Source organism: Antechinus flavipes, chromosome 4 (genome assembly GCF_016432865.1).
Source record: "Antechinus flavipes isolate AdamAnt ecotype Samford, QLD, Australia chromosome 4, AdamAnt_v2, whole genome shotgun sequence".
Lineage (NCBI taxonomy): Eukaryota > Metazoa > Chordata > Mammalia > Dasyuromorphia > Dasyuridae > Antechinus > Antechinus flavipes.
Window position 1 is genome coordinate 109,983,861 of NC_067401.1, and position 13,589 is coordinate 109,997,449.

The 13,589-nt window shown below is 42.0% G+C and overlaps 1 protein-coding gene across 2 annotated transcripts; it reads right to left on the reverse strand.

The window, feature by feature from the left end:
- Positions 1-38: 38 nt before the first annotated feature.
- SLC25A44 (solute carrier family 25 member 44) lies at positions 39-13,343 on the reverse strand. 2 transcript variants are annotated; one of them, XM_051993816.1, is made up of 4 exons: positions 13,188-13,343; positions 7,884-8,521; positions 4,784-4,911; positions 39-2,507 (listed from the first exon to the last, which is right to left on the reverse strand). In XM_051993816.1, the coding sequence occupies exons 2-4, from the start codon at positions 8,506-8,508 to the stop codon at positions 2,316-2,318; spliced, it is 945 nt and encodes a 314-aa protein (XP_051849776.1). In that variant the 5' UTR covers positions 8,509-8,521; positions 13,188-13,343; the 3' UTR covers positions 39-2,315. The 2 variants fall into 2 exon arrangements, with proteins under 2 accessions (XP_051849776.1, XP_051849777.1); XM_051993817.1 differs by lacking the exon at positions 13,188-13,343 and adding an exon at positions 12,765-12,882.
- Positions 13,344-13,589: the final 246 nt, after the last annotated feature.

A 13,589-nucleotide genomic window follows, 5' to 3' on the forward strand; every position in this document is an offset into this window, starting at 1 on the left:
CTCAGCCCCGAAATGGGCGAATACCAAGACCCAGAGGCTCAAACAATAAAAATGTTTAATTATACGACAAAGACTTCTTACAGTGCAACAGTGAAACCTGTTTTGAATAGTCACATTACGTATCACTCAGTATTAAATGGTCAAAGAGCAGTCTGAGTGCTGCTGCGTCTTCTCGGCCCAGCCCCTCACAACAGGGCCACCCGGTTCTCTGCCCTCCTCCCTCGAGAACTTCGCTCGAACAGATCGAGTCAACCCCAAAACATTCCAGCCTTCCCCATGCTACCCTGGAAGACATAAAGTCCTCTTCTCCCCTGCCACTGCTGGACTCCGGGTCTCAGTCCCTTTAGGACACTGCCTTATCCCTTAAAAGTCAGGAACAGCAGTGTGGGACAAGGGGGAGTGAGAAGGAAGGACAAAAGAACAGCAAGACACAAGGCGCTTGTAGGGAGGGATGCCCGAGAAGTGTGTGAGGGCAGCGTGTTCCCAGGGCATTCCTGCTCAGCTACACAGAGGAAGGGGCTTGAAATCAGTCTTTGCGGGACAGAGGCCTGCAAGGGCTTTATACTGATGGTAAAGAACATGAAGCAATTCTGTTTCCATTGTTAGGGTCACCCCAAGCCTAAGGGTCGTATGGGTCAGAATGGGGGGGATGGGGTGTTTCAAAGATGGAGTAAAGAGCAGAAGAAAGCCCTCAACAAAGCATCGAAGAAGGAGAGACAAGAGAGACTAAAGTGAACAAGACAAATTTGTGAAGAAGACACAGCCGTGGATATTGAAACCAGAGGTGATGCACAGAAAGTTAAACATAAATAGATGTCATTTCCAGGGTACCTGGGTAGGGGGTGGGAAGGTATAGAGGACAAATATCAAAGTTGTTGTGAAGCTAGCACCCTTCAATAGAAAGGCATCCTAGCCTTTCCTGGGTGGGGAGAAGCAGGAGGTCCTATACAAAGCAATCATGCCAGGAAGCAACTCAGTAGCCCCACTGGAAAATCAGTAAGGTTGAATCTAATTATCATTCACTATGTGTGAGTTGCAATGGGAAATGAAGTGGTTCAATTTCCCAGGTTTTTGAAGGGTTTCAATAGGAAATCTTGGCAGTATCATGCTGGTAAAATGGTAAAATGGCTGTGAATGGAGACAGAGGAAAGATGCACCCTTTCCCCTTTTGAGAACCCTTTCCTGCTCCCCACTACCATTATCATACTTCTAGATTTAGTGTCTGCTAACTTTTAATATCACAGGATAAGAGAATAGTCAGCTCAATACCTTGTAAAGCTTCCTGTCCTTCAGCTGAGGTGTCAATGGGAGACAGATCGAATCACTGATGGAAGAAATATATTGATGGCTGGAGATGTTCAGAGCTGTGACCTGCCATGACAAGCTTTCCCTTCCTTTGTCTCAGCAAGCTTCTTCTGTTTTCAATCTACATGATCAATCTAACTTTTCAGGGTGCTACTTTAGGCCTGTTCAGTTATGCAGGCATAATGCCCATTACAAAAAATGTTTGGGAGGCCAGGGGAAGAACCAGTAGTCAAAGATGCTGCCTAAGACCTATTGGGGACTGAACTAAGGGAATACAAAGAGCATAAGGAGCCACCGGTGAGGTAAAAACTACACATTCCAACTGCTATGGCAGATATGGGGTCTAGCTGCAGGAATGGTGTTCTAGCGGACTTAAAAAACAAAAGGTTGGTTCACAAATTTTTAACAAAAATAAAATTAATCCATATAGATTTTCTTCCCATTCTCTCATCCCAAACTATCAACTTCCCCAGAGAAAGAGGGAAGAATTTTCCAGACAACTAGAGGTTCTCTGCTGCTCCCTCCTTAGTGAGATGGGCACTCCCCCAATGGTGGAGGGAAAGATATTACAGATTTTTGGCAGCGCCATCCTAAAAGAATTAAGAATCAACTGGCTTAGGAAAGGGGGCCAGGGCAAGAGATGACCGTGGTCCCTTGAAGCCTGGAAAAGCAGTCAAAGGGGAAAGAAGAATAGAAAAGCAACCTATGTACAGCCTAAGGATGGTGATGGAAGAAAGCTGAGAAAGGTTCCTTAACTAGTCCCTTTTTAAAAAGGAATTGGCTAAGGATCAGAAAAGGAAGCCTGGATGAGGGGGTTCAGTTTGGCCAGAGAATTAAAAACAGCATGAGCTGGAGATCCAAGCTCAAAGCCTATTCAACTAGAGCAGCTTGGTATCCCTTTTCCAAGCAATCAGTCCGGCTGAGGACTGTGTGCATGGCCAGTGGAGAGTGTTGTCCGCTTTCTCTGTCCCTCTCTTCAGGGCATGGCAGGCTTCTCTCCCCACCACGCATTACCAGTGTCCGGAGTCCACCAGTTCTGGCCTAAGACTGAACTTCTTAAGGCTTTCATAGCCTATCACTACGACCATGGTGGAGGGTGTGGCTGCAATGATCCTGGCAGAGAGACCTTTCATGAAGCCCCAGGGCCCCTCCTCTGCCAACAGCTGCTTGAAAGTCAAGATGATTGAGCTCTTACCCTCCACCTGTAAAAAACAACATGGAGAAGAATCAGTATATAAATAATAATAATAATCAGTATAATATTCATGTACATATGTGTACACACACACACACACAAAATACACAGAAGGCTTTACCAAAATTGCCTCATTTGATTCTTACAGCAGTCTTGTAAGATATATAGAACAAGTATATCTGTTCTACAGATGACGAAACTGAAGCTCAGAACAGAGCCAGTGTCAAGGGCCAGATATGAAGTCTCCAAACCTAGAATTCTATCTATGATGCCATATCAACAAAGCTATATTGTTTATTTACTTTTAATGATTCCCCTACCCCCATAACCCAGCACTGGTCTTAGAGGCTAAGATTTTAATTCAAGTCTTCCCAACTCTCGGCCTAGTGCTCTATCCACTGAGCACCTAGCAGATTTAACATATCAACATATATATATATTATCATAAAAATCAGAATAGGTTCTGGAAGAAGTTACTAATGATCTGTTCATGTTGTTTCTATGCTGAATTGTAATTTTGATTGTATAGTTGATTATATATCAAATAAATAGATACACTAAAAAAAAAGTTCTGGCTAGCTGGATCTTCTTTTTAACTTCTGTCTTGAAAAGTGGGAAAGATATGTTTTGCTCCCTATTAAGGACTCTAGAAGACAGTTATTCTCTTTTATTCTTTCTCTGAATAGTTTCCAAGAAGCACCTCCATCTCTAGGAGACTCTATTTGTGGCTTAAGGTGACATATAGCAAGACAAAACCCTTCCTTCTCTAGACTTCATTCTCTCCTAAGTCTTCATAGAAGATTTCTCCTTAGTTCAAAGCTAGAACTTCCCAACTTCTCTCTACCCAACCCTATTAACATTCTTAACCCTGGCATAGTGGAAAAGAGTCAGCAGGTATTTAGGTAAGTCTCACTTCTGACGCTTGCTAGTTATGGGACCATAGCTAGTCATTTAACTTTTCCTTTTCAGTTGCCCCTTCTGAAAAATGGAGATAATATTTTAACTTCCTACCTCACAAGATTTCAGTGTGTAAAATGCTTTGCCAACCTTAAAAGTACTATAGAAATGAGACAATACTAGTCCTGTTCCACACTTCTCTCTTCAGATACCTTTTCTGTAACTTCCTCTGACTGCTTCTTTCAATTTTTCTCAAAGATCTTTCAGCTCAATCATCTGTCCAGTCTTTGTAGCTGACCTGTTTCTCCTATCAAACTGAAGAATCGTTAAAGGTAGAAACCTCTACACCTGACCAATTCTCAGCATCTGGGACAAAATTCACATTCCTAGGGGAGCTCAGATGGACTGTGAGGCAGACTGACTGAAACCAAAGATTAAATGTTGAATGTCAGCCTTGTGGGAGAACTCTAATGGAGCATCCAAGAGATCTGTGATTCACTTTGTGCTAAGTAACATTTTTATCGATGACTTGGATATAGGGATGGATAATTGGTACACTTCTCAAAATTTGAAGATGACACAAAGCTAAGAGGGACAGCTAACATGTTAGATAACAGAATCAGTGTTCAAAAAGGTCTTGACAGGCTAGAATGAATGTAATGAGATAAAATTTAATAGGGATCAATGTAAAGTCTTATGTCTGAGTTTGAAAAATTAACTTCATAAATAGATGAGGAAATGTAGCTCAGAGAGTAGTTTATTTGCCAAAGATCTGGGGATTTCATTGGAATAAAAGTTTGAGAGTCTGTAGTATAACAGCATTCAGAAAAATTACTGTGATCTTAGTCTGCATTAAAAGATTCCCTCAGAATATAATAGTCCTTCTGTCCTTTACCATACTCAGGCCACATCAGTATCTTTGTGTTCAATTCTGAACACCACATTTTAGAGAGGGCATCAATTAGCTGGAGAGCAACCGTAGGAGGTATATGAGGATAATACTGAAGCTTGAGATTAGACCAAGGGAAGAAATGAAAAAGAAATAGAAAGCTTTAGCCTGAAGAGGAGATTTAGGAAAGTCCAAAAGATCTTCTTGTACTTAAAAGGCTATCATGTGGAAAAGAGATTATATTTTTGAGTGGCTAGAAACATCAAAACTGCAAAACAGATTTAAGTTTCATTTAAGAAAAACTTATTAATAATCAGAACTATCCAAATGTAGAATGGGCTGTGAATGTGAAGTATCACAAGAAGGAATCTGGCTAGAATGAAGGGATCATGATGAAACATATGGGGAGATGGGCCAGAATAAAGGCATAAAGATATCACTGAAGATGGGACTTAGTCATGCTCAAGACAGGGTTCAACAATAATAAAGAGACTTACCTGTACTCTGGCTCGGACGATGTCCATTGGGTTGGTGATGACGGAGGCAGTGGCTGCAGCCAGGGGCCCAGAAATGGCTTGGAAGATTATGTGGGGGCAGTCCTTAGGACAGATATGGGAGAGCTGCTCTGAAGTGGGGAGAAAAAGCAAAAGATGTAAGACCTGCAAGTGATTCCCCTTTGCTCCTTGCTTCTAATCGCCTGAAGATGACTATTCTCTACTGTTGGCTATCTTTCATCCCACCACCCTCACCTTTTCCATTTCTTCTTCCATCCCACCCTTTCCAAATATCATTGTAATCACATTATCTAATTTGAAGAGAAGAGGTCCCCTCGGGGAAAACAGATTCTATAACTTTGCTTACCTATTGTCATATAACAGATGGGGAGTTCTTCCTAATATATCACCCCTATGCTTCTTATTGCTATACCTCCCATTTACAAATTAAACAGCAAAATCTTTGTTTCGAAAAACTATTAACCTCCTCAAAGCCCAGGCCAGTAGATATTTACTCTTCAAAAGTTCTAGGGAAGGACATGTGACCACTTACTCAATACACATATTTCTAGATCATTAGTAAAGCATTCTTGTAGCCTAGCCTCAATCTCACCACATAGTCCCACTGTAATATAATAGCGGTTACTTCCTTTTAGCATAACCTCCACGGAGGTAAAAAATTAGGGCTCACCACCTACATGGAGTCAGGATTTCCTTCAGTGTTCTCTTCTTCAGAATGAGTTACCATAATTCCTATTACTTCTAGAGAAGGTACCTTCTGCTGCCTCTCATCTCTCTCTTCCAGTTTTGGTGGAATGTTCTTATACTACTTAAGAATGAGAGGGGGTAGTGGGGATATTATAAATGAATCACAACTGATATGGCAAAATTCCTATAATTCAATTCTCCAGTTTTTAACTACCTTTCCCCCAAAAAAACAGTACATGAGCCAAAACTCAGGCTGATGGTAGGCTAGCAAGAGCAAACTGGATTGGCAACACTATATCCTGTCTGAATGTCCTATTTCTTTCAAAAAAGCAGAGAAAAGAAATTATGCAACTGGCAAAGAATATCAAGTTTGGCAACACCATCCAAAATGGGCTTGTCTGGGCTGGCTCCTGATCCTACAAGCTAGAGCATGAACCAAATCCAATTTCTCACTTTAAAAGAGAGTAGGGAAAGGAAAAGGAAAAGAATGGAAAAAAAGCAGTAGATGGCAAAGATCCCAGTACCATCCCCTTTCACTCATTCAATGAGATGTTTACTAAGTACCTGCTATGTGCCAAGCATTGAAGAAGATACAAAATAAAAGAATACTTGCATTCAAAGAGTATATGATACTCATTAAAATGTAATTATCTCAAAATACTTGCTACAAGAAGTATGAATAAAGTGCTATTCAGAAGACAGAAAAATATTCAAAAGATAGAAAAATAATTTCTAGTTGGGGAAAGAGGAATGAGAAAAGACTTTGTTGAGAAGGTGACATCTGAAATAGTCTTTGAAGTAAGATTTTGACAAGAAGAAATGAGAAAGAAGGGAATTTTAGGTAGAGGCTATTGCACAAACAAATGTATTAAGATAGGGAAGCACAGGAAATGGTCTAATTTTGAGTGGACTTCATTTGGTAAGCAATAAAGTGCAACTAAAGTCTCCTGATTCATGAAGAGTCATGATCCCTCTATTTAAGGAGACTAATATGGAAGCAGCATGTAGGATGGATTTAATGGAGTTGGGAAGATGAGTTAGGAGAGTCTAGAGAAACATAATGAGGTTCAGATGATCCTGGAAATAAGATAGTAGAGATAAGGTCTGAAATGCTGCAGTGGTAATTCTGATAGATCTTGATAATTGGAGATGACAGAGCCAACGCTATCTGTGAGAATTCAAGATGAATGACAGGGGAATAGTGGTCTCATACATAGGGGATAGCTTAGTTGATTAGTTCAGTTTGGGATATGGTGAGTTTAAGAAGTTGGCAGGACAATCAGATAGAGAAGTTCACCTAAGATACAAATTTGGAAGTAATTTGATAGGTGAGACTGAATGAATCCCCAAGAATATAAACCAAAAAAAAAAAAAAAAAAAAAAAAAGGCCAGGTCAGAATTCTGAGAAACATTCACAAATAAGAGAGTGGAAAGAAGCCAACAAAAGAGACAAAAGTAACAATAAAAAAATTGGGAGGAAAAACCAGGCCAGTACATAATTATGAAAGTCAAGGGAAAAAATAATTTCAAGGTAAAACAATAAATAAAGACTGCTCTTAGAATCTAAAGAGTTGGTAGGAATGTTAAAATCATCATTATCTAACTTGTATACTGTTCCTTACTATATCCAGAAATTTGTTAAAGTAGAGAAAAGAAGGAAAAGGAAAGCATGGTGACTCAAGAGAGTAGCAATATTGAAAGTTTTCTTTTTAGAAGGAATGGGTGGGTTAATGTCAAATGCTATAGCCATGTCTAAGATAAGAACTGAAAAAAGGTAACTGAATCTTATGTTGACTTCTGAGAGAATAGTTTCAACAGAGCCAGAGAAGCATAAGTTTAATTTGTGAAGGGAGTATCTGAAGATATATAGCAAGTATAACTGATAGAGCAAGATACCACAGGATCAGTTAGATAAAAGAGCACAACAAAGGATGATAAGCTAGAAAAGATATACTTCAGGCCCCTGAAAGAGAAAAGTAGAGAAATTCCAAGGATGTGAGTTAGGGAGGTACAAGGTTAGATTCTACTTCAAATCTAAAAACAGGACTAATACTAAAGAAAAATACCCAGCCTAAGAAGGCATAATGGTATGATAAAGATTCCAGGACCTAGAACCAAAAGATCTGAGTTCAAATTCATACTCTGTCACTTATTACTTGTATGAAATAGGCAAGATAAAACCCTCCTATGCTACTGTTTCTTTCTCCATTAAAAAAAAAAGTGAAGTTTATAATCTATACTTAGTATTCCTTCCATGGTCAATTCACACTTCTTTCCCATTCCAATATACCATTCCATTAGCTAATCCTTATTCTGTTACAGAATGCCATTGGTAACTACAACCATTATTCAGTATTTATACCCTTCATTGATTACCCACTTCACCCTTGCCTACCTGCATAAAAGTGGTAGAAGGGCCACCATAAAGCACTATTGGGTATGTAGGTGAGTAGAGAAGCCACATAACCTCGGTAGAAGCCCCGTATTCCATCAGCTCGCAGGATCTGCTGAATGATATACTTGGTTTGGCCAAAGGCCACTATCCCCCGGCCCTCTGTACGCCGATACACCTGGAAGCGGCCCATGGTCTCGCCCTTGCGCTGCATCATCAGGTGCTGGGAAACCACATCAATGGGCACTGTTATGCTCTGGGCCACCAATGAGGCTGAGCTACCAGCCACTAGGGACTTCACTGTGTTGCTCTGGCTGTACTTCGACACAAACCTTCGGGTGAGCTCATAGGTGGTAACATAGCACTGGCCAGAGACCAGGGTGAGTGTGTTAACCAAGAAGCCCCGATAGAGGCCCAACACCCCATCTGTCCGCAGAATCTTCACAAAGGCATCAAAAGTTCCTTGATAGAGACTCTTGCCCTTCTGTATCTGGAGCCGTGTGCGGATGAGGGCAAAGGGGTAGACACTGATTCGGATCATCATGGTCATCGCCAAACCAAAGACGTAGAACTTCTTCTTGTCCAGATGTTCCCACTCAATGATTGGGATGTTGCGTTTATCCTCCATAGTGCCGTAATGCCTGGGCAATGCAGGGAGTGGGATGGAATGAGATGAAGAAAAAAAGGAAGAGAAACAGTGGGAAGGGAAGCGGTCAGAACTCCTCTGCCCAATGTCTCTACAATTTGAATTCTGAGTTTATATCCCCATTCCAATATGCCATTCCATTAACTAATCTTTATTCTGTTATACTAACACTTTATCTTCTAGAAACCCAAGTCAAATACTACTTCATCCTGACAAAATTCTCCCTGTCTTAGGTTCATCCCTGGCCATTTTCAAGAGGCTATCCTTTAAGAAGTTCTCAAATTATTTTACCAGGCTTCACTTCTGAGTCTGCTCATCATTTCCTAGATTTAAAGCTGTACTTGGATGGATAATTTGCCCTGTTTCTGCCTGGATTCTGACAATACATCCCTGGTCAGGGACTATGTCACTTTCTTCTCAGTCTTCCCAATATGGTCCAAAATGAAGCAGACTGGCCACCAGCTGGTGGGTGAGATTTCTAGGAAATGACATCTTGGAAGACATCTAATGGAAAGTCCCTAAGCAAGACGGGGAAATAGAGTCATTGCTTCTCCCATTGTGGTTATCTCCTGTGGGCTACCTGACATAATGCTCTCTTTCTCTTTCCCCCATAGCTGGATATCTGCTGTCACTATTTGACCAACCCACTGCAACTCAGTTCTTCCTCTTTGGTTATTTAAATCTATTTCCAGGGCCCTTCAGATCCTTATATCCTCATTTCCTCCTCTTCCTTCTTTGGATCCACCCCACCACTCACTGGTTCTATAAATTTTCTCCTGCTAAAGAGAGAACTGGGGATGAGAGATCATGGTAGTATGGTATGGAATCCTTTCTCTCTGTCTCTCTCTTTCACAACAAAGCTAGGCCAAAGGTCAATGTTTAATTATTAGAAAACACTCCAGGGAAAGGAAAAAAGGAACAAATGTTTAGGAAGGTTGGTTAGGTTTCCTTATATATGTCATTTAGATTCTTGTCCTTACATCTCCAGTTCTAAAAAATCCACTGTGTGCAAATGCCTGTCCTAGGTACTTGTAATTAAATCTGGACTCCCAGGTACAGGGAGTTAAAACTGGGAACTCCCAGTTGGATATAATAAATAAGACATAGCTCTAAGACACAAATGTAAGACACAATAGAAGAGAACAATGTACATTAATATATATGTACTGCTCTGCCCACCTCAAATTTAAATTCACTTCATATAATAATTCAAACAAAGAAACAATCAAGTGCACCACTAATTCATTCTACAAAATATAAAGTGGGATACCTGCCCTTCCTCATCTCTTACTACTCACTTAACTCTACACTTTGGCTTCCAAGCTAGTCATTCAAATAAAACCACTCTCATCTCTTAATTGCCAAATTCAATCTTCATCCTTCACGATCTCTCTCTGTAGTCTCTGATCATTGATCACTCTAATTCTTGATATTCTCTCTTCTTTCTAGGTTTTATGGACCCTATTCTTTCCTAGTCCTCCCACCTATCAGACTTCATCTTCTCATCTTTGCCAGAGCATCATCCAGGTTAAGCCCATTAAATGTGGGCATACCAAGAGGCTCTTCTCTTCTCATTCAATGGATTATTTAACATAATGATCTCATCAACTACCAAGAATTAAATTTGCATATTCTATGCTACTGATTCTCTAATCAACTTTTTTAGACCTAATCTATTCTCCTGAATTTCACTTGCCTATAAGAGAAGTTTGAACTCAGTTATCTTCTCTCCCAAACTCTCCCCTTCCTTTCAAATTTACCTATCACAGTTGTGTACTAGGGTCCTGAAGTTCCTCAAGCTCACAACCTAGATATCATCTCTGACTCTTCACTATCTCTCACCTCCTTTATCAAGTTGACTACCAAGCCTTATTAATTTTACCTTTGAAACATCTCTTAAACATGCCCTCTTTTCTAAACTGACACTGCTACCTCCCTGGACTACTGGAATAGCCTCCTGGTGGGTCTCTGACTGCCACAAACCTTTCCCTACTCTCTGTCCTCCATTTGACAACCACATTGATTTTCCTAAAGCACAGATCTGATCATGTCACCCAGCTACTCAATAAATTATAATGGTTTCCTGTCACATCTAGGAATACAGATAAAATTCTTTTTGGTCTTCAAAGCCCTTCAGAATCAACTCCCCGCCCTCCACTCTTCTAGCACCTAACATGCTTTCCTTTTACTCTTTAATCTGTTCTTTGAATAAGCCATTCCATCTCTTGCTTCTAAGCATTTCCTCTGGCTATCCTCTATGCCTGGAATTCTCCTCTATCTCATCTCTATCTTCCAGTTTTCCTTGGCTTCCTAACCAACTTTGCTATAACACATATTCCATGAAGCAAATGATACTTGTAGAGCAAACTGAGTACATGAAAGAGGTAAGGAATGGTCACAGTTATTCAAGGTTACTCTAGAGAAGGCTTCCTTGGAAGAAAGGGATATAAAACAGAGTTTGCAAGCAGGAAAGGATTATAGATTGAGAAAAAGACCCTTTCTATTCCTTTTGAAATGGAGAACAATTTAAACAAAAGTTTGGCAATACAAGAGTATGAAAATGAAATTAGTGAGACAGGGAGGACTTTGTAATCAAAGAGTATAACTACTTGAAAATGCTAATGTTGAGACAGTAATTGTTGCAGTGATTTGTCCTTTGTTCTCAAAGAATATTAATACTAGGGAGCTGATGCGCCATAAAAGTGAATTGAATTAAATGAGGAAGGGCAGTGCAAGGTCACCTGCCCCACTTTCCCCTCCAGAGCCATCTGAGGCAAGTGGCCAGATATAGATCAGGACCACTGAAGATGGCCCTGAATGCAAGGGGAGACCTTGGCCTTTTTAAGCCAAGGTCTTCAGCAGATCTCAGTTTGACAGAGGCTATATTCATTCAGTGATTAAGGCTAGGAGACAACTGAGGCAAAGAATCTCCTCTTTCACTGGTCAAAAACAAGAAAAAATCAAAACAAACAAACAATCTGGGCAATACTGAGAGAAGGTCTGGAAAGGATGGAGGACACATCTTTCTTTCCCTATATCTGGACAGGATATTCACTATCTTATCATTAAGTATCTCATAATGAGAATGAAGAGAAGGGGGCCATTGCCATTTCTTCTTTCTGGACACAGGTATGTGTGAAGATTAATTTCCAATTTTGAGAGTTAGGGCTTTTGCTCTGGGTGGTGGGAGTTCACTCCACAGTAGTTCACTCAATGCTGTACTTGCTCTCAGTTCCTTCCCAACAACTGGAGGCACAGCTGTGGAAATGTGGCCTTCAGATTTGAGTGACCCTGAAGACCAGCTAGTTGCCCAGGCACTGTTTCCGTTTGTCCTGGAAAAATCAGTACCTTTCCCTGCTTTTCCAACCTGTTTTCTGAGTAGCTGAATATGCTGTTCTCTTAGGACAAATACAACATGGTTTCTAGAAGACAGACTTTCTGTTATACTCAAGTGAACCTGAAGATGCACTGGGCAGGCCAGGAAATAAGGAGAATCAGGCTGAGGGCAGGATCAGCTCAAGAGTTTAATTTCAGAAGGGAGGAAAATATGGCAAATCACAGGTCATCAAGTTATCTTCATTTATTAGCCCTTCTCTTATGCCTGGTTCTACCTTACCTTTTTTCCTCCTTAGCTCTCAACTGCACTTCTCAAAAAGAGAAGGGAACCTTAAAGCTGCTGATTCACACTATTTCTAATCTGACAGGCAGAGAGAAGCCGTTGCTCAGAAATGATTTAACACTCTGGGAGGAAGAGTGGAAAGAGAAGCAAAGGTAGGTATCTGAAATGCAGGTATCTCAAAAGGTAGGTATCTGAAATGAAAGGCATAGGTAAGATTTGGCAAAATCAAACCACTGGACTGCTTCACTGCGGGCTGCAAAATGCCCCAGATACAAACACCAGGCAACCCAAGCTGGGAAAGGAATCAATGGAAAGAAATCTAGGCCCACGAAGAGTGGACGCTGTTTCCTAATCTCCACCGGAGTTTACAAACACCATCTGCCTGACTCCATCCCGATTTCACCCCTTCCCGGGTCTACAACTTCACTCCTTTTGACATCCCGGTCTCCAGGCCGAGCCCTCATACCGCCTCATCCCCGGCCACAATTTCTCTGCGCTAAAGACTTGGAATTGGGGAGACTGGGCCGGGGGGCACTGGAATCCCTCCCACCCACCTCTACTAGACCGACACAAAGACCTGGGCACACAAAGGCTTGACTGACTCCCTGATTTCATTTACCTTAACGAGCTGGCTCCTGCCTCTTGGTTAGACCTTATATAACCATCTTATGTAAGCCCTTCTGTCATAAACCATCAGTGCAGACTCCCCTCTTCGGACGTTATTCCAGGCCATGCAGCTCTTACGCGCCCCACCCCCACTCCGCTCCCCAAAACTAACGCCAAGTATCCCCAACTTCACCTTCCCCGACCTCACACTGACCAGCCCAGTCAACTCCCTCAAAGGCTCCATCCCGTTCCTGGGACTCCAGACTCAAACCTACTCTACCCTTCGAACGCCCCAAAAGCAACCCCCACAAACCAACAGGCCCGGCCTTCCAGCTGGCCCCGCCCCTGTCGCTTGCCCCGCCCCCAGGGACAGCCCGCCCTTCCCCCCAATTTTCCCACCGGCAGCCCTAGCTCGTGTATACTCATCACTTCCTACCTCCCGAGCCCAGAATGGCCCTGTCGACAATACCGGCGCTCTGTGGGCCGGGACTCCTAGGGTGTTGATCCTGCCCTAGCTTCAGCTCTCGGCGAGCGGACTTCAGCGGCATCTTCCTCCATATCGGTCCGGCTCCCCACACTGCCGGAGCCGGAAGTGAAGCTGTCATCCACCTCCCCCTCCCACCGGGCCTGCTCGAAAGGAGGTGGGGCTGAGTGACAGATAATTTGACCAATGGCGTGCTGGAGTCTCTACTCAGTATGGAAGAGGTGAATTCGAGGGCGGGCTCAAGAGCGGGAATGATGGGCGGATTCGGAGGCCATCTTAGGAGAGGGCATATACCACGCCCCCTTCCGCTTCAGTGAGCTCCAACCCGCTTGTCTTTCTTGTTTCACTCGGTTG